At 38.2% G+C, this 20,329-nt stretch overlaps 1 protein-coding gene across 1 annotated transcript; it reads left to right on the forward strand.

Annotated features, from left to right (window-relative positions):
* The first annotated feature begins 1,802 nt into the window (after window positions 1-1,802).
* Window positions 1,803-18,808, forward strand: alg13 (ALG13 UDP-N-acetylglucosaminyltransferase subunit). Its single transcript, XM_082139977.1, has 25 exons — window positions 1,803-1,995; window positions 2,199-2,282; window positions 2,382-2,432; window positions 2,588-2,634; window positions 3,369-3,441; window positions 5,661-5,742; window positions 5,893-6,055; window positions 7,177-7,246; window positions 7,322-7,430; window positions 8,769-8,833; window positions 9,007-9,107; window positions 9,183-9,298; window positions 10,851-10,895; window positions 10,998-11,094; window positions 11,401-11,511; window positions 12,769-12,913; window positions 13,276-13,420; window positions 14,510-14,545; window positions 14,643-14,701; window positions 14,988-15,059; window positions 15,143-15,326; window positions 15,426-15,521; window positions 15,593-15,633; window positions 17,943-18,126; window positions 18,235-18,808. Exons 1-25 carry the CDS (start codon window positions 1,876-1,878, stop codon window positions 18,513-18,515), a joined length of 2,577 nt encoding a protein of 858 aa, XP_081996103.1. The 5' UTR covers window positions 1,803-1,875; the 3' UTR covers window positions 18,516-18,808.
* Window positions 18,809-20,329: the final 1,521 nt, after the last annotated feature.

Raw genomic sequence — 20,329 nt, forward strand, 5'->3', positions numbered from 1 at the left:
AAAATTACAATAGCCTATATTGTCTTTTAAAACTCGATAGAATTTATTAAAGCGTGGCAAGTTAACTTACAGTTAACCAGTTGAGTTAGGAAAATAGGCTATACTACCTTGAACGATCTTTTCGGTTTCAATTAGGCTAGGCTACTTCCAGTTTTTACAGGGTGTTTAGGTCACAAGGTCCAAATTTCATATCACGTTTGTGACCAAAATAATCACGGTTGTCAATATTATCACTGTAGCCAAAGTTGCCTGGAACTGTAGCCTACTATTACACACAAGCACTGAGTTTTTTTAAAGTTGGTTTTATATCGAAAACCAACAAACAACAAATAAAATTAGCAGCACTATGATTTTTTTGGTTTTCAAAATAACATCATTATCCTAACTACGACAGTTTACCATTTTTTTTGTTTTGTTTTTAAGTTGGTTGGGTGACTTATGACATAACATTATCTACAAATATGAACATAGGCCTACTATATGTTAAAATAAAGTTATAACAAAAACGTTTTATAAAATGATAAACCTAACATTTCAGCCTTAAACCATTTTTAAGAAAAGGGATGTGTCAAATTTATAAATTAGAGTTAGCCTAGTATAATTAGTCCGTAAATCTTATCCAAATTGTTTAGATTTTATAAATGCACTTTCGCAATGGTCTGAACAAACCATATAACAAACGCGGTAGTCTGACAGTAGATGGCGCTTGGAAAAGCAAAAATATATAGCTGTTTCCCTGGTAACGGCTGTAAAATAGTTTATTATTACATTATGCATTAAACGGAGGGTAGGATGAAAAGAAAATGGCATCAAAACTCTTCTGAAGACAGAAAAGTTTTCGGGGGGAAAAAAATACATATAACGCAATTAATTCGTTCACAATTTCCCTTAGCACGTGTGAGACTGTTGCTAACTTTGCTGGACAGTATTTACCGTGAGTTCACATATGAAACGATTTTATCATGGTTTATCGTCAAACCGGTAATTATGAATCTAGTCCATGTTTATCCTCTAGTCTAGTCCATGTAAATCGCAAATGTATGGAAGCTTAATTGTGTTCGCCCTAGATAAACACTTAAATAAAGGCAATTCAAACTTTTTATCTTGCAATTCGTACTTTATAACTCGCAATTCTGACTTTCCCCCTCAGAATTCTGAGGAAAAGGTCGCAGTTATTTTTTTTATTTTACTTTTTCCATAGGCTACTAATGAATAAAATAGGCTACGTTTGTTAGCAGGAAATTAGGCTTAGCCTACTTATTTAGTCAAAATTGTGGTCGGTTTAGGTCATTTTTGTGAGTAAGATTGCTTCAATGATTAATTGCAGATAACCATAACTACACTGTAACCTTCTTGTAACATTAGGCTACATACAACAAGCCCACCCTTGTCTGTTAAGACATTATAAAAATAGCTAATATTTTTAAAGTCATCTTCATTCATTCATATTTTGTGTTGTGTTGTTTTGAATTGTATTTTAATTGAAACTGGTGAGTAGAGCACCTACCTGTTGAATGCTGAGGGAGTATCACCAAACTCCATTGAAATTAAATAGACTGTATGAATTATAATAGTTTGGGGGCTAGCGATTATTAGCAGACATCCCCAGTGTAACAATGCTATTTTAACTGTTTGCTAAAACCTCTGCGCTTCTGCTATCATAGCAGATTCATCACTCCTGAATCTACCATCAAAGTTTTTAAAATCTAAAGTCGCGCCAAACGACAGTGATGCGCTGCAATCAGGCTTAATTTGCAGCACCTGTTTCATTCTCAAGCCGAAAGGAAACTTTCGACCTTCACTGTGTTTTCGTTTTTAGTCGGAAAGCCGTGAAACTCTGTATATGTATTGTTTTTTATTTATGATTTCTTGAAGATGCAGAAACCCTTGAAGAAATATTTTGTAAACATGGACGAGTATCTGGCCAGCATCGGGCTCTACCGAAAAATGATGGCGAGAGACGCGTCCTGTCTGTTTCGAGCTGTTTCTGAGCAGGTAATTTCCATAAATATACCTTAAAAGAAGCTCAAACTGTAAATTTTTGTGCCATAGTCAAAGTTTGTGAACGTATGAATTCTTGAAAACCGTGTATGCTGTAGCATAGCTGTTACAATTAGTAGCTGAATGACATTTTTATGACTTCTCCTCTTTTTTTTTTACCATATGCTGCTGAACTGATGTTTTTATTTTGTCATAAGCTTTACTACTCCCAGAATTACCATCAAAGAATAAGAAAACAGTGTGCCAACTTCATGAGGGCAAACAGATGTAACTTTGAACCTGTGAGTGAATTCAGACTAGCCTACATCAACTTAGTACAAACTGTCATTCAATTTAAACATTTATAACATGTTGTCTTATTGTGTTACCATGTGTTTCAGTTTGTTCAAGGATCTTTTGAGAAGTATTTGGAGCGCTTGGAAGACCCCACGGTTTGCATTCAGGGTCTTTCCATATTCACAAAATATTAACATTGCATATTATGTGTTTTATTGTTGTAGTTTAATGATTGGGCAGGTGTTCACTGTGTCAAAAACCAAAATGATTGATTGTAATGTACTGTCTTGTAATATCCCAAATTTCACAGGAAACCACAGGACAAGTGGAAATAAAAGCACTGTCTTTAGTGTACAGGTATTTGCATCTACTTTTTCTTAATCCAGAGCCTTTTTTTGTGAAACACTACTTTCTATATTCTCTTTGATTAACTGTTTTCTAAAGAAATGGTTCACCCAAAAAGGTAAAGGGTCATTACTCACTTTCATGTAATTTCAAACCCAGTATTTTTCTTCTGTGGAGCATAAAAGGTAAATTTCTGAAGGATATTCTGGCCGCTCTCTTTGATATGCTAATAGGTCATTAAAGTAGTCTATAAGTCATGTGAAAGTTTTGTGTGGTGAATAGGCCAACATTTTTTAAAACTCTTAATCTTTCCATCCACCAAAGAGCAATGGACTACAAAAAGTACATCATTACCTAAAGTCAGTTGCACTACAATGAATATTTTCAGTGAATAATGATTTGTGTTTTGGTTTGTTCCTCACACAAAGCTACCATATGATTTTAGAAGATGTGGAATAAAGTGCTCAAGTTGTGAGGACCGCTTTTAAGAGATGGGTATTTTGGAGCTTTACAGTCCTAGTCCTCATTCACTCTCTTTATATTAAAAAGAGGATGTTCTCAAATTCACTTTTGGTGTTCCATGGAAGAAAAAACATAAAATAGCCCTAAAGTAAAAATTAGGTAAACTATTCGTTTTGTTTTGTAATGCATCTGAATTATATCCTTTTGAATCAATTAAAATGTAATTTCATTTAAAATGTGTGATTTTTGGGCCCAAATTCTCATATGAGTGGTTTTCGGCACAGGCGGTGCTTTGTCATTTACAGGTATCCTGGTAAGCCGCCAACTGAGATTGCAGAGGAAGACAATTTGCCTAAGGTGAGGAATGTTAACTCTCTCTGTTCACATTTAGAGTTTAGTTCTAATTCAGTTTCACTAATCTGGCCATGAACCACCTACTTGACCATGAACCAACTATAGTTACTGTGTCACGGAAAGCAGCATGCACTGTTAAAGGGATACTTCACCGATTAGCATTAAAGGGTTAGTTCACCCAAAAATCAGTAATTACTCACCCTCATGTTGTTCCAACCCCGTAAGACCTTCGTTCATCTTCGGAACACAAATTAAGATATTTTTGGTTAAATCTGAGAGCTGTCTCACTCCTCCATAGGCTTCTAAGGCATTATAACTTGCTGGCCGAGAAAATGTATGAAAGACATCGTTAATATAGTCCAAGTGACTACAGTGGCTCAATCTTAAGTTTATAAAGCGACGAGAATACTTTTTGTGCGCAAAAACAAAAATAACGACTTTATTCCACTATTCATTTCCTTCTCTCTGGGCCTCGAGTTTTTTCACGTAGTATAACTGCGCAGCGCTTCTGTGTTATACGTCACACGTAGGCTCACTATTGGCCGACGCTGGTCATGTGTGTGATGCGTGTGACGTACAACACAGAAGCGCTGCGCAGTTACACTACGTGAAAAAACTCGAGGCCCAGAGAGAAGGAAATGAATAGTGGAATAAAGTCTTTGTTTTTGCGCACAAAAAGTATTCTCGTCGCTTTATAAACTGAAGATTGAGCCCCTGTAGTCACTTGGACTATATTAACAATGTCTTTGATACATTTTCTGGGCCAGCAAGTTATAATGCCTTAGAAGCCTATGGAGGAGTGATCCAGCTCTCAGATTTAATCAAAAATATCTTAATTTGTGTTCCGAAGATGAACGAAGGTCTTACGGCGTTGGAACAACATGAGGGTGAGTAATTACTGACAGAATTTAAATTTTTGGATGAACTAACCCTTTAAGCTTTGTATCAGTAGAAACCCGCCCATTGGGGGTGGGACCTCACGATAAAACTGTCTTTTCAGTTTCGAGTCAACTAGTAGCCTAGTTGTATCATTTCTTCTGATACTGCCCTCTGTAACCAGTAGGCGTGGCTTGGGAGTGGCCTCGTAGGGCAGCGAAGCAAGTGCATTCTGGGAGTTGTTGTCTTTCATCCACCTGAGCCAAAAATACATTTTCTGGCTTTTCTCAGTCTAGAAGGCACCAACTTCTAAAATAATTTCACATTTCTACTACATAAATGACCCAATTTAAATACACATTCATCTTTCCAGCGGTGAAATATCCCTTTAAGTTTGTGGATATTTTTCTTTTTTCACTGCTATTTGAACGTTTATGAAAGATTTGATGTCATGAACGTAAGCTACAAGTTTTTCCATTGAAGCTCTCTTACCCGGATGGGAAGCTGGACCCCTGACTCCAGAAGTTACATAGTGACCATCCAGTGATGGATGATTCTGTTGGAATCCAACAGCACTTGTTATTTTAGTATAAAATGGCCTGGTTTCAACAACAGGGCTTAGACTAAAGCCCAATTTATACTTCTGCGTCGAATTCCCTCCGTGGCTACGTCGTAGGCTGCGTGTAGCACACGTACCCTTCGTCGTACCCTGACGTGCACTCTCCAAAAATGTAACAACGCGTCAATTCTGCGCGGACGCAAGCGCTGTGATTGGTCTGCTAGAACCCCTCCCTCTGGTTTCAAATGCTCCTTCTGCATGTGTAATTGCGCATCAACGCGGACAACGATTCGGAAGTATAAATGAAAATGAACTCATTGTCTACTACAGCGTAAAGGCTCCGGCTTAGGTCCGATGCAGAAGTATAAATCAGCTTTAAGCCAGTGTTAGGCCTTAATTCAATTAGGACATTCAAGTCGTTTTTTTAATTTTAGAAAAAAAACATTAATAGTGTGCATCTTGAAACCAAACAATGTCAGTGATTTACATTAAGATATATCAGTGCAAAACGGCTGAAACATGCATCTTAGTCTGGATCTGGATCTAGCTTAAGCCTTGTCTATGAAACTGGGGGAATATGCATCACTGGGTGGGATGTTTGAGGCTGAGATCAAATTTTGGTTGGTAGCATTCACGCAGATTCGGTCTTCCTTTGAAATGTGAAGAAATAAGTAAAATTTAGTTTTTTCTTAGCTTAAGCATTGCTTTGTTGATAAAGTACTGTGTAATTTCTGCAGCATTTAATATGGTTCCCAGCACTTTTATCATCTTGAATTCCACCCCACAGATTTTGCTGTGTTGCTCAAACAATGGCCACTATGACATTGTTTACCCCAAGAACTATCCAATGGATGCTGCACTATGTCAGGGTGAGTTAGCAGTTCATCAAGACAAGATTCCTTGTGTGATACATAATGAACAATCACAAATGGTGAACATTTTGTTCTGGATTGTTGGATTGGATTGTAATTTTACCACAGTAGTGGAATGTTGTATGTGGCGTTTTCATTTTTTTTCAGCCTTGTTGTATGAACTGTTATACTCTCGTGTTCTGGGAGTTGAGGAAGAAGAGCTGCAGGTGGCGCTGGAGGGATTCAAAGGAGGGGGACGACGATACAGAAACAGCCAGTCTATGTGCAGTGATGACGCTGGCTACGACACCCCAGAAGACCGGCCTCAGAGGTCTTCTCGTTTCCTGACTCTTTCGTAGCACACTTTAAGGCTGTCTCCTGTCTTCCTTTATCTTTCTCTCGGTCTGTATTCAAAATCGCCCCCATACCCTATTTAGGGCACTATTTGATGGAACAGCCATTTGTAGTGGTGTCTGAAACCACTACAAGTCACGCTGAATGAATTCCTGCGTCTTGCCAGTCGATGGTCCCGCAGCTGAATCACCCTTCCACCCATTTTCAAACCGCACATTTCCAATGTGGCTACAGCCTAATATCTTACAGATATAAATTCACTTTTAATTCATTATTAAATTGTTTATTTAATGTTTATGCATAGTTTCCATGACTAAATCTTTTCATTACTAGACCTGCCAGTTTAAGTTTTAAATGATCATTAAATGGCAAGCACAAACTATGCAAAAGCTGCAGCCCTTCTGGTGCACTCGGTGTCTTAATTCGTTCACTTATTTTCATTCACTCCCTCGAGTGGCCTAATGTTGGGTCTAGGGGGTGATTTTTGAAAACAGCCTCTCTTTTTCTTGCTGATTATCTCACAAATACAAAATGGTTTCACTATGGGAAAATGTTGACCGCTCACATGCGGTCAACATTGTACAAGTATAGATTGTACAAGTATAGATTGTAAAGAAATAGTACACCCAAAAATTATAATTCTGTAATTTATCCATGTGATGTTCAGAAACACAAAAAGGAGATGTTTAGTAAATGTCTGAGCTGCTCTATACGATAAAATGAAAGTGACTGGGGATGACAAGCTCATTTTAAGCTTATTTTAAATTGTCATGTTTCACAGTATTACTGTTTTCACTGTATTATTGATCAAATAAATCCAGCCTTTATATATCACCATCCCCAAAACTTTGAATGGTGGTGTACTTTCAAAAAGAGTAGCTTGACAGTAGAGTTGCTTAAGTTACAGCTAGTAGCAAGTAGCTTCTCCAACACTGCTGGTCACTATGCCGGAAATTTTATAGAAAAGTTCTTTAATATTCCCACAAGAAAACCATAGGAGTTTTAACAACATGAAAATGCACTTCTGGATTTTTAATTTTTTTTATAGATGGAAAAATGCCAGTTTATGTACTTTGCTTGACTTTTGATTTGTTTCAGAGAAGAATGGGAGTCGAGTGGGCACTGCCGCTCAGAAGACAAATCCAGAGCTGGAGCTGAGGACCAGAAGGTGGCTAAGACCATAATTTAAAAGATTAAGATGTTAAACTTTCATCAGTATTTGACATACACTCTTTTGCTCCAGGCCACAGAAGGTTCAGGAAAACTGGTTCTGCCGTACAAGGTACTAAAGGCCTTGGAGCCAGAGCTATACCGCAACGTAGAGTTTGACGTGTGGCAAGACAGCCGCAAAGGTCGGTTTACTTTACTTCAGTTAAATTTTAAGAGCATTAATGACTCTTACACTAAATTAATACTGATTCCCATGTTAAACCATTCAATAGAAAGCACTGCTGATGTAAAAAAAAAAACCTTCATAGTAATGTTTGACTGAATGTAACTCATGATTTTTTTTCTTGGTGGGGGATGGATTGTGCTAAATGGGCTTCATGAAAATGTAAATTACCAGAATGACTTTACCGGTAAATGCACAAATATGCTGTTCACACAAGCAGCGCCGTTCCAGCTTTTTACCGGTAAGACACCATTCAGATCCAAAATACTGGTAAATTCTGTGATGTCAGTCACCGGAAGTGATCTTTAAACGCTGTGCCGTTGTCTTCATCCGCCCGTATGAGAAGAGCTTTAGTTTCACTATACGTTCAAATTTGACAATTTTTGACGTCTCAGTGAAAGGCATTAAAGGTGGGATCAGTAGTTTTTGAAAAACACTTTTAAAAAACCGTGTTGGACCGACTACCAAAACACACTTGTAACCAATTAGCAGTAAGAGGCGTGTCTAGCAATGATGGGGAGGAGAGAGCGCTCAGTGCACACAGCACAGACATTAGCCAAACGATTACAGAAAGAGATGGCAGATAAAAAAAAAAAAAGAGGACAATGCCTGCGGAACTTAAATTTAAAAAGGCTTACAATCAGGCAAGAGGTAGAACTCGTGTTAATATCGGAGAAGCTTGAGGGAACTCAAGGAGTGGAAAGGCCTAACATCAGATGCCGAGTTTGCTTTATTTCTTCTTGATAGGTGAGTAACATAGTTCTGTGAAACAAAGCTAAACAAAAATATGCTGGCCATTGCTTGATATGCTCGTGTTTCATCTTTGCTTGTTTTTTTATTTGCGATATTGTCGTTCGATTCAGCTATAAAAAAAGTACTTTATGATTGGCCCAGAGCAGACTTTTTACGTCAGCACGTTTTGACTTTGTACATGACCATACCGGTAATCTTCATTCTGCATTCACACAAGCACATTACTGGTAATATTACAACTTCCCTTACTGGTAATTTGCTGGAAATAGTTTACTGGTATTTTTGAAAAGGTCCTGAAACACATGATCTCTTACCGGTAATTTACCAGTAAAGACTATGTTTGAAAGGGGCTGATGTTTTATGGTTCACCCCAAATATCCTTGAGAATATGACCACATGCAAACTAAACGTATAATTTATGAGCACAACAGGTGGTTTGACTAAGCTAATTAATGCCATCTCTAACATGTATATCTTCCCTTTTTTTCTTTTTTTAAATGTGCAGTTTTATTGTGATGTGCTTTGTGATAATCCTGTGTTATAGAGCTACAGAAGACTGATTACATGGTGTTTGCTGGCAGACAGTACTTTTTAGGAGATAAGTGTCAGGTGGGACAAAACTTTAATCGGGTTTAAGTGTTAAAATTATTGCAAATTGTTGACTTTTGTCATTTTTCTTTTGTCACACCTCATTTGATAAAACAAACCCCTGTTATGAATTTTTCAATAATAATTAATTTCCCCCACAGCCCCCCATCATACTCATGTTTTGTTCCCCCCAGGTCCGCTTGGATCCAAAAGGGAAGTACTACAATGCTTTCATTCAAGAAGTAGGGAGTCACACCACTGCAGTGACTGTGTTCATTGAGGAGCTTGCAGAAAAGTAAGCTATTCACCTGTGCTTTCTCACAGGCAAATGTCCCTGAGACTCTCTAAATATCATCTTGAACTCCTCTAGGCACCTGGTTTCCTTGAGTAATCTGAAGCCAGTGAACCCTGTGCCAGCCTGGAACATCACACCAAGCAGAAAGGGAAACTCCTACAACCATCCAGAGCAGTACACTGGAGAACTAGGTCTGTCTCTTTCCAACTTCATTTGTGTTGGGATGTACACTCCTTGGGTCTCATTCATGAAACACGAGCAGAACGAATTTTTGTGTAAATCGTGTGTAAAGTGGTTCTGGCGTAAATTTTCGGATTCATTAAAATGTTCGTATTTTCCAAATGTTAGTTGGTACGAAAGAAATCTCCACCTGCTCCCAGCCACGCGTAAATAGTGCGTTTAACATCCGAACGTTTCGCTCATTAATAAGGCTGCATTTTAATTCACCTTAATCGGGTACATATTTACACAGCATTTTGAAAAAATATATATAGTAATTACATACGGTTTTTCTTTTTACTTTTATTATGAGAGCCAGTAATAGCATCTGCAAACGGAACACAAGTCCGCAAGTCACAAGTGTTGCAGTCAAGCTTCATGTCGAACCATTTTCTTTTTACTTTTGGGACTGTTCGATTAACAGATGAAACTCCATTAACTGCATCTGTAATATGCTGCCAAGCTTCCTTTTTTTTAGGACCTGATACGCCACTATGTACGCTTGAAAATAAAATGTGGCGTTTTGAATGAACTTCTGATAATAAAACTTCAATTTCTGCATCTGAGAAATTTCTCTTTTTCATTCGCTTTTGAGAAGACATGTTGAAATCCCTCGTTTGGTGTCATAATATGATGCCCATATATAGTTGTCGGATTTAATGGGCGCGATTTATGGTAATTGAGAATGAGCGTGCACGCGCGTCCCATTTACGACTGATTGGAATTCATTAACACACACACACATTTCACTATCACATCTGACGTTTACGAAGTATTTGTGAATCAGGAGAAGAGTTTTCGGGAAGGTCTCTTTACGCGCAAATCACTCACATATTTACGAATGTTTCATGAATGAGACCCCTTGAGTTTTATCATGAAGTTGATTTCTTATTTTGAGTATTAGATATGTATAAAATTGTCCATTTACAGAACTTTCCAAAGATGTAAACATTTATGTGAATATGCAATGATAGTGTTTATCTTAATGAACTGCATAAAATAATTTCAATTTTCATTTTCAAAGCAGCCTACTGAAAATTGTGTTAGTTTATAATATCTTGATGTCTTCACGACTTAGTCTCATTTAGTAGATTAGAGCTGTGTGTTAATAGTATACATTTTGCGACAATTCAACCAGTTGAGATTTTCTATATAGTATATCTTTTGTGCTGACATAATCATACAGCTGAGATCTGCTATATAGAGTGTAATTGTTCACGTGAGTACAATATGTACGCATGTAAAGTTGGATGTACTAAATATACACAACTTTTAATATATCGCTGGGCAATAATATAGTTTGCATTTAAGCAGTTGCTATACAGTACACACCGATTAACGCAAGTATACTGTATGTATCCGGGCAAGGTTGGATTTACTTATAGTAGTTGCATATTTTGTTGTTAATTATTCATTTGTTATCTGGTGATTTGAGAATTATGAAATTGTTCAATTTATAATGATTTGGTGTAGTGACGACAATCATGTTATGAAAGTGTTTTTATTTATTTTTTCTCTTTAAAGACCCCGAGCTGCGTGGACGCCGAAGGTTCTTCAAGAAGCCTCGTGGTAAGGAGATGTTGATGGCAGTATCTTTCAGTCGTCCTCAGCCTGGCTTACCTCCCCGTCTGCAGCCTGGGCCAGGAAACATTCATCCTGTCCGTTCTCCAGGGGTGCACTGTCCCGCTCCACCACCTCCAGGCCTGGCCTATGAACACTACCGACCCCATCCTTCGCCTAGACCGCCGCGTGGGTACGGACCACCCAGGTTAGACACTATTCTTTATGGTTCTTTGTTTATTGTTGTATCTTCTAAACAAGTCCTGTTCCTGGAGATCTAAAACCTGATCAGACACACCTGTCTATAATTATCAAGTTGTTCTGAAAATCTTAATTGGCTGGTTCAGTTATGTTTGATCAGGACTGGAGCTGAACTTTTTAGGATGGTAGATCTCCAAGAATAGGTTTGGGCACCCCTGTTTTTAACCATATGCATATCATAAGTCTTACCCTTACTCATTGCATGAATTTGTTGTTTGTGGTTCTTTTGCCACGCATCTGTTTTTGTCAGAAGTTCGGGCCGATTCCTGAACAGACACCATCTTATTGGACCAGACATGGCCTATTATCCCAGTCCTAGCAAGCGCTGCTACCAGAGTTTTGATAACTACTCTTTCAGGTCACGGTAGGAAAGCATTCACTTTAACATAGTGCTATAAATGAGACAAACTACAGTTTCTCTTCAATATAATCTAACTGCATGGAAATAGGTTTTTTCTTTTTTCTTTTTTTTTTCTTCAGTTTCCCAAAAAATGGGTTCTGAAAATTAGGATGTGTTTACATGCATTACATGTTGAAATATGAAATAGGGGGAAAACTTTATTTATTTATTTATTTATTACCTTTTAGTTTACCTCACAACCTGCCAAAACCACATTTGACAGCTTGTTTCATAGAAAACAGCAATTAAGACATGTTCAAAATTATTTACTTCCAGCTTTTTCCTTTTTAAATCAATTGATTTCTTGGAAAAGCAATGAAGTATGAGTGATTTGCGTAATCCAGCAGAGTTTAGCTCTGCAGGAAAGTGGCCCTCCAGGAGCAGGATTGGACACCACTGGCATAATCGAATGCTGGTTCTCAAAGCTTAGGTAGCTGTTGTTTGACTTGTTGCCTCGCTACCCAATAAACCAATGACTTCTCAGGCAGCATTTGTGTTCAGAGGTAACCCCTAAAACTGATTTTGTACTGCTTTTGAGTCACCATAATGGTCTGATGGTCTGCAACAAAACTGAAAGAGCATTAGTGATAACCAACCAAATATTTAATTACCAAAATACTTAATTCTTTAAGAATTGAGAAATTATGGCAAAAGTTGGAAAAATTGGGCGAAACATGCATTTATAGACAAACTAACCACCATATGCAACTTTCAGACAGTGTTTTTTTCTTCAGCTCAACTGTCACGGACCCACACGCATAGGAGAGTGGTATATCATTGGCAGCTTAGAATACATCTATGCTGCCTCGAAATATTGATTCGATGAAGGTATCTCAGTGGATAGGATGTGACGCAATCTTCCTAACTTCAGATTCTGCCTGTGGAGGCAGCATTTTTCAGGTTTCGGAGATGGGCGAAGGAATTTGTGTTTTATTGGACAAATTTGTATATGTGAAAGATGCATTCATATTTTTGGTCCATTGTCCCAAAGGGAGAGATTAAGTTTTAAATGCAGTCAGACCAATTTTTTTTTTTTTTTTTGCTTAGTACACTTTATTGAACAGACTCAGTTTGTCATTTTTGTTTTTGTAAAATTGTCTACGTTAACTCGATAGCATAATTTTCAGTATTGCAAGATATTTCAGTTTCGTTTGTTTTTTTGCTCTGAAAACATCTTTAACTCAACTGCTAGCAAAGTGAGTTAAAATTGTGTATGTATAGAAGGAGTCGAAGGCAGATGCACTCTCTGAATAAAGAGTGTCTGAGTTGTGTTCCTGAGCCAGGAGAGGACGCCCAAGACATGGAGGGAAGTATCACCTTCTATGAGATTGAGGAGACTGATGAGAGTGCCTTCTCCCCAATACCGGTGAGACACCTACTTTAGTAACAGTTGGGATTTTAAGACCATTCACACCTATAATGACAACCATATTAGCGTCCATAACAGTGCATCATAACATTCTGTTTATCATAAGTGCACTCTGCTGCTTTAAATGCTTGAGCTTTTTAAAGTTGAGTGATTTGCTGTTAATGCTTTTATCATTCATCAGCTAGAAAAGGAATCCACTGATTTAGCTCCTCTGCCATTTATTGTTATAGTTGTGTGGATTTCACTGTTCTTGTAGAGTTAGAATGATCATTAAAACTTTATAGTTATTGTCCTTGGTGTGAATGGGCCTTGATGCTAAGATCAGTATTCTGTCTGTCTCTCTATGTGTGTATCTGAAGGGTCAAGCAGTGTCCAGCTCTATGGTTCCAGGGGCCACTGCTTACTGGGTGCCAAGAGTTCCCAGTCCAATCCCTCCTTCAGGCAAACAGACCATGACATCATCAGAGGAGGACCCCGATGAGAGGAGTACTGCTGGTGACCAAGGTACAGCCAAAACCTTGCCTGTGTAGAGTCGCTTCATATGAATGTGGTTTGGTTCTGAATATCTCATGGCTCTGTCAAAACTCACTGACAACTACCCACATGGTCTGTTTTTCCTACCATTTTTTTTCTTTTCTTCCATCACCATGTCTCCTTAGGAGCTTTAGGGTACATTCAAAATAAGAGTGTATGGAGTAGGGGTTGCACGACTACTGATTTCTGCTAGTCGATTTCTTATCAAAACAATACTCGAGTTACTCGACTACTCATGGTTCATGCTACTGTAAATGAAAAGACATGAAATAGCTAGATCTTATCAATAAACATTTATTAATTCATAGCCTAATGCAACAATTACATAAGTAAACTCTCAAAACAGTATAATTATGATATTTCATTTTTAAATTTTCATGTAACAGTCTAAAGCCAAATAAATAGCAGTTCTTGCCTTTCATTTCAGACGTCTGCTTCTAGGGGCCGTTCACATATCGCGTCTTTTTCGCGCTCAAGGTCGTTATTTAAAATGTAGGTGCGCTAGTTTTTCCAGGCGCGCCGATGCCACGGCGAGATGAAAACATCTCAACTTTTCAGAATGCCTCAAGCGCACCGCAGGTCATGTGACAAAAAACAATCAGCTTCGGCCTTTCCATAACATCATCGAAAGCTCGGCCGAACAGCTGATCGTTGCTGTACAGGGCGTGTTTTTCCTTCATATATATATTTATCTGGTAGTAAAGCTAATGCAAGGGCTAGAAATCAATTAATCCTTTGCTGATACTTCCTCGTCATCATATTTGATGAGTTTAAATGCCTGCATTTGATGTTGTCACATACATTTGGTACACACTGTTGGTAGTGATTTTCACATTTAAACCAACAATAATTCGGCAGAACATTCTTTACTACTGAAGCTTACTTTTGTGTGGAAGCGCACATGTAAGTTTTCACTTTGAAACAGTCTTTGCCTTGGAATTATGTCTATGATGCCCAAAAGTGCTGTCATTGTTGGCAGCTCACTAGGCTTTAACACAGCCCATATGTTGTGTTATGATGAATGATGGTTAATTTATTTGAATTGTTTGTCTTGACTAGGTGAATACTCTGAGGAGTATATCTACTCTGCCGCAGGTTAGTTCATTAACGGCTTAGAAAAATTTCAGCATTATGCTCTTGTCATTTTATCCTGTGTGCTTTGATATTAAAACATCATGTTTCTGTATTGCAGAGGCAGGATATCAGAATCCATCAGTGTACGCAGCAGCAGCGGAGTCTACCACCAATCTGGTACAGTCTTCTAGACTTCTTCATTTGTCAAAGATGTCCACCAAAATGCTAATACTGTGGCTGACATGAGTTCCAATGAATGGGAAAACATGGAGTAGATGTGCTCTGACAGCTCTGCACAATCTCTCCTAAACCAACCTGTATTTTTCCCTTCATTTGAGAATATAGAAAATGGGACTTTCATTAGATTGTTTCTATGCAAAAAATGTGCTCTCTTATAATTCTTAAAATTAGAGTTTTAATGGGAGATTGTGCTGATCTAATTGAGTTTTAATGTGTCTTGCAGACCATTCAAGAAGGAAGTTCTCGTGCCGGGTCGCCACAAGAGGGTGTCGCCACCTACAGTTACTCACAACAGGCATGCATTGTTCATGATTTTCATAAAATTGTTACACAGTTGTGTCATCCTCTTCGGGTGGGACATGTGCTGAATTTTTTCAGGTGGTTGTGAAGTCATCTGTCCTCTCCTCTTCTCAACAAATCAACTCTGCCCCGGCTGCAATCTTCACTTCAAACTCTTCCTCTTCATCCACTGGGAGCTCCCAGACCCCCCCAAACCCCCTGCAGCCCAACAGCATCCTGACCCCGGGACAGCCGCCACCCCAGAATGTTCTGGGCAGGCCTGGTATACACCTCTGTGTTTCTGTATTTTATAACAGAGGAGTAAAGTTAGAAAATGTTAGCCGATATGATCAATCAAGACACTCTTCCTCTGTATTTCCAGCAGTTCCGTGGTTTGTGAATGAGCTGGGAGAGCCAGTCGCCTTGGCACCTCCTCCACCCTACTCGTATGACCCCAATGGCTGTGACCTTCCAAGAGGTCAGAGGGAACCACCTCACTTTTTAATTATATCTTGCATATTTGTTTTTTACCTTCTTTTTTCTCCCTAGATTGCAAAGTGCTTCAGTACTACTACAATTTGGGGGTACAGGTGAGTGGGTTTTTTGCTTTTTATCGCCTCATTGTCAACTCTAGAGAACTGTAGCTTATGTAATGTCCCACGCTTATAAATGAGGCAAGGTTTATGTGTGTTATGCTTAAAATTAAAAACACATGGCATATTGTGGCTTTTATAAAACGAGCAGCATGATAAAAGGCTAACTATGAAAGTCAACCATTTAGTAACTATTAAATTGTTAATTCTTATGAGCCTTAAAGGTAAAGTTCACACACAAAAAAACTAAAATTGTCATCTGAGGCCACAATATAATTCAAATGAAACGGAAGAACAAACTGGTTTAACAATTTCTCAGGCCAAATGTTGTCAACCTGTATGACTGACTGACTGACTTCTGTGGAACACAAAAGAAACATATGTAACCCGGTTCCCTGAGAGGGGAAAGAGATGCTGCGGATGTTGACTTTGTGTGAACTCCCCTGCGTGAGCCGGTGTCTGAAGCATGTCTAAACGCGCCAATCTGATTGGCCCAAAGTATGGAAGTCACGACACAACGTAGTGCATCACCAAGTCCACGAATGGATGCTTGAAGACGCTCCGGCATAGCCGGGGCGTGGCAGTGAGATGCAGTGTCTCGTTCCCCTCTCAGTGAACCAGGTTACATGCGTGAGACATTCCCTTTCAAGGTGAACTCGATGCTGTGTCATGACGTTGATGTTAGGGGAACTTAATTCCAACGTCGCCACACCTAAGGCAAGAGCCTGCCCACATGGATGTGTACAGACTCTTGTTCCTTGGGTTGAAACCGTGTCTAAGCTATAAAACCTGATGAAGGTATGCGGAGAAGACCAGCCTGCCACAGCAGAAACGTCTTGTGTGATTTTAAAAAAGAAAGACCTTTAAAGATCAAGTCGTGGATAATTTTTTGCACAATTCAACTAGGGACAGAGTTGTTTATGATACCGTATCAATGACATCAGGCTTGAAGTATAAAATGTCTGTCAAGGAGCAAAAAACCCAAAGTTAAAATGCTGCATAATTTACAAAAATTATATTTATGTTTGCGCTAATCCATTCTCACCATCCACCCTAAAGGTAGCCTGGCTGAAACGTATTGTAGTAATCATTTACATTTATTAATAAAATGTTCTGGTGTCATATCATTAAATTACTTTTAATTAAATAAAAACAGACAAAGATTAAAATAATAGCGATCGCATTTGTTTTACTGCAGATAATGCAATAACGGGTACAGTTCATTTTCATATTAGAAAGTTTATGGGTATATATGTATATGTATGTATAATGTATATGTGCTGCTTAAATATAGACCAGACATATGCTGTTTTCGGCAACAGTATCTTTTCTCTTCTCACTCACACAAAATGGATTCAGTATTCCTCAAAATAAATAAAAATGCACAAAGGGAAACAAATTAAATTGCAGGTTTGCATAAAATTTGGTATGATACATAAAATGCAAACATACTTTATGGATTTTATTCTGACTTAATCTGCTATTTAACCAAATATAACCATATAAGTCATCACAAATGACTTTACTTAAATGTTACGTCTATTTCATTTTTATTGCTAAAATTAGAGTGTTGAATTCCTATATTCATTTGTTTTTATATCCGGAAAGGCAGCAAAGCTGAAAGTTGTTCATGTTGCACCCTTTACTGTATGCATGTGAATTTGCGTTTCTTTTAGCTTGAATCAATTCAGTTTCAGAATTTGTTTTATATACATGTGTTTTTTCCTCTTTTGGAAAGTAAATGCAAAAATTTATGGTTTTCTCCTGCTGTTGGACCAAGTGGAAATAAACTTTGCAATGGTCTTGCAGTAGCTATCCTACTATAGTTTACTTCAGAGCGGTTTTTGCATAGTGTAATTATTCATTATATCTAATTATTCATTCACGATTGTACACACCCTTGAATGGCTGACACTGCTTGAAAGTGCTGGAAAAGTGCTTGAATTTCACTCTTAAAAAAATCTGTACAAACACTAACTAAAACTATTAAAATGAATTGAAAGCTGGAATTTTAAAGGTTGCCTTGAATGGTTTTGGCAAGTTGAAACACTAAAATTTAAACTGGAAATGAATCAGCTAAAACTGAAAGAAAAATTTATTAAACCTAAATAGTAAAGGCTAGAAGAAACTAATAAAAACAAAAAAAATCAGATCCAAAGTTACAAAAAGTTTAACTAAATTTAAAATAAAGGTAATTCAAAATATTAAAACCTATATTAGTATAGAAATGACTCTGGTCAGCAGAAACCGAATAATGTGACTTGTACTTTAAATGTGACAAACCAGTGTTTTTGTGTTTCTTCCAGTGGTATCAGCAGAGTTACTGGCACTCTATGGTGCAAATGCAGCAGGTGTATCAGCAGCCGGCCGCAGACGCTCAGTTCCAGCAGTACTCGAGCGCCGTTCCTACCGCTGACCACATGGTTCCCCAGACCTACCCTGATCCTGTCCGCACGTGCCCCCATCCACAAGGAGACGTGCCCAGCAACGGTCAGCGTCCCTCTATCGTTACCACCACAAACCTGCACACTCTCTGCCTTGAGCTTGTCAGTCTACTCTATTCAATGTACACTCACACCCATGCCCTCCTCTCCTCAGGCTCCTCTCTGGCTATGGAAAGCCCTCCCACGGTGGTCCCCGGCACGGTGTTCTACCCCCTGGTGCAGGAGCAGTGCGGTCAGCCGCCCCTTCACCCCAGCTATGAGCCCTACGTGCCCGTGCTTTCCACAACATATCACTACCTCACGCCCTGGACTCACGGTGCTGGCCCGCATCCCCGCATCCACCATGCCACATACTGCCCCTCTTCCTCTCACTCCCCCGTCAACTACATCACCCAGACCCACCCCACCCATATGCCACACTCACAGTTTGTCTAAGTATTGTTTACCAGCAGAAATGTTCTCGCTTATGTTGTTCAGTTGTTAGTTCTGTATTGTTTTCACAGACGAATGGTTATTCAGGGATCCTGCAGTGTTACTCGGTACATGAATAGAAAGGCAGGACAGAGTAGATGTGCTTTTACCATCCTGCACGTTCTCTCCCAAATTAACATCATTTCACCGATTTAATAAGCATATATTGGATTCCCCCATTCAATTATTTATGGATTTTAAAAAGTGACTCGATTCTAAATGTAATTAGAATTCACTTCTCATTTGTTTTTACAAATGTTTGCACGCTTCCAGAATGTAGTCGTTTAGCAACACACCAGGAGTTCAATCCTTAGGAAACCATTGTCTGTTTTTTCTATGTAAAAAAAAATTAAAATAAAAAAATCACTTATTGTAGCTGCACAAATAAAAAATTAACAAATGAATCAAGTTGTTTCCAAATCCATTTTAAGGTTACAAGCTGGAACTGAAAATAAAATGTATGAATGCTCACACTGTTGCACTACTGTACACTAAATACTATTTCATTTTTAATTAAATCAATATTGTTATTTTTGATGTATTAAATTGATAAAGATAGACTTTTACATTGTTAGATAAAAATCTATTTCAAATTAATGCTTTTTTTGCATAATAGAGCGGAGCTGCGCAGACCGATCAGTGTATGACATCAAAGTACAGTGAGAGCGATTAGAGGGCAGATGGAGCCGTATGCTTTCGAATCACTCTCACTGTACTTTGATGTCATTCACCAATCGGTCTGCGCAGCACCGCATCAAGTCGAACACAACTGTCGATTTCTGAAGGATCATGTGACACTGAAGACTGGAGTATATGATGCTGAAAATTCAGCTTAAACCTCTTCAGTACTAAAAAAATAAGCATTTTGATTGATCTCTTATTTTGTTAAAATTAACATTTTGAAAAACGCAACGGAAAACCTTCTGTTATAGCAGTGGGAAACGTATTTGAGTAAATGTAATTAGTTACTATGCTTAAGTATATTTTTGGCTACTAAGTAGTTTTACGGAGTATCAAAGATATTAGCAACTAACTCTCTATTAGTTTATTTCTGCTACAAAAGTGATATCGCCATCTACAGGGCAATGAAGGTGCTATATCTTGAGCATTTTGCCCTTACTCACCCAAACCTTTCAACATAGTTACTACTTTACATGAATTCGCATGCATTAGCAGGTAGTTGTGATTCGCAGATGTTTCGTATATGATATGAGGTCATGAACTGCAACCAGTAAAGAGACAGAAACCGCACGTCCAGTTCAGGTTGGCTTTGACGACATTTTTTATTTATCCCACATATTGAAGAGATCTTTTGAAGGATATTGGTTTACTTATGCCCTTTTTTTTTTTTTTTAGCACTTGAGTTAACTGACACTTGTGTTTAAAGACGTTTTGATATTGAGATGTTCGGTTTTATTTTGATTTTAGAAGAAAAACGTGATTGCTCTCCTCACAATACACCTTGTTTTTCACTGGCAGACATGCCAGTGAAAAACAAGGTGTATTGTGAGGAGAGCAATCACGTTTTTCTTCTCAGGTGTTGAGGACTAGTGCATCTTTGAGCCTACATTCAGTACGAGTAAAATACTTCAGTATACTGTTAAAAACAGACCTGGTTTCTCAGACAGGGCTTAGAGGGATTAGGCCTTAGTTTAATTAGGACATTGAAATAGCTTTTATAAATGTGCCTTGTGAAAAAAAAAAAACATTACTGGTGTACATCTTAAGACACAACCATGTTTTAAGATATGTCAGTGCAAGTCGCTTTCAGTTAACCC

The sequence above is a fragment of the Leuciscus leuciscus genome (assembly GCF_965113295.1).
Source record: "Leuciscus leuciscus genome assembly, chromosome: 16".
Taxonomy (NCBI): Eukaryota; Metazoa; Chordata; class Actinopteri; order Cypriniformes; family Leuciscidae; genus Leuciscus; species Leuciscus leuciscus.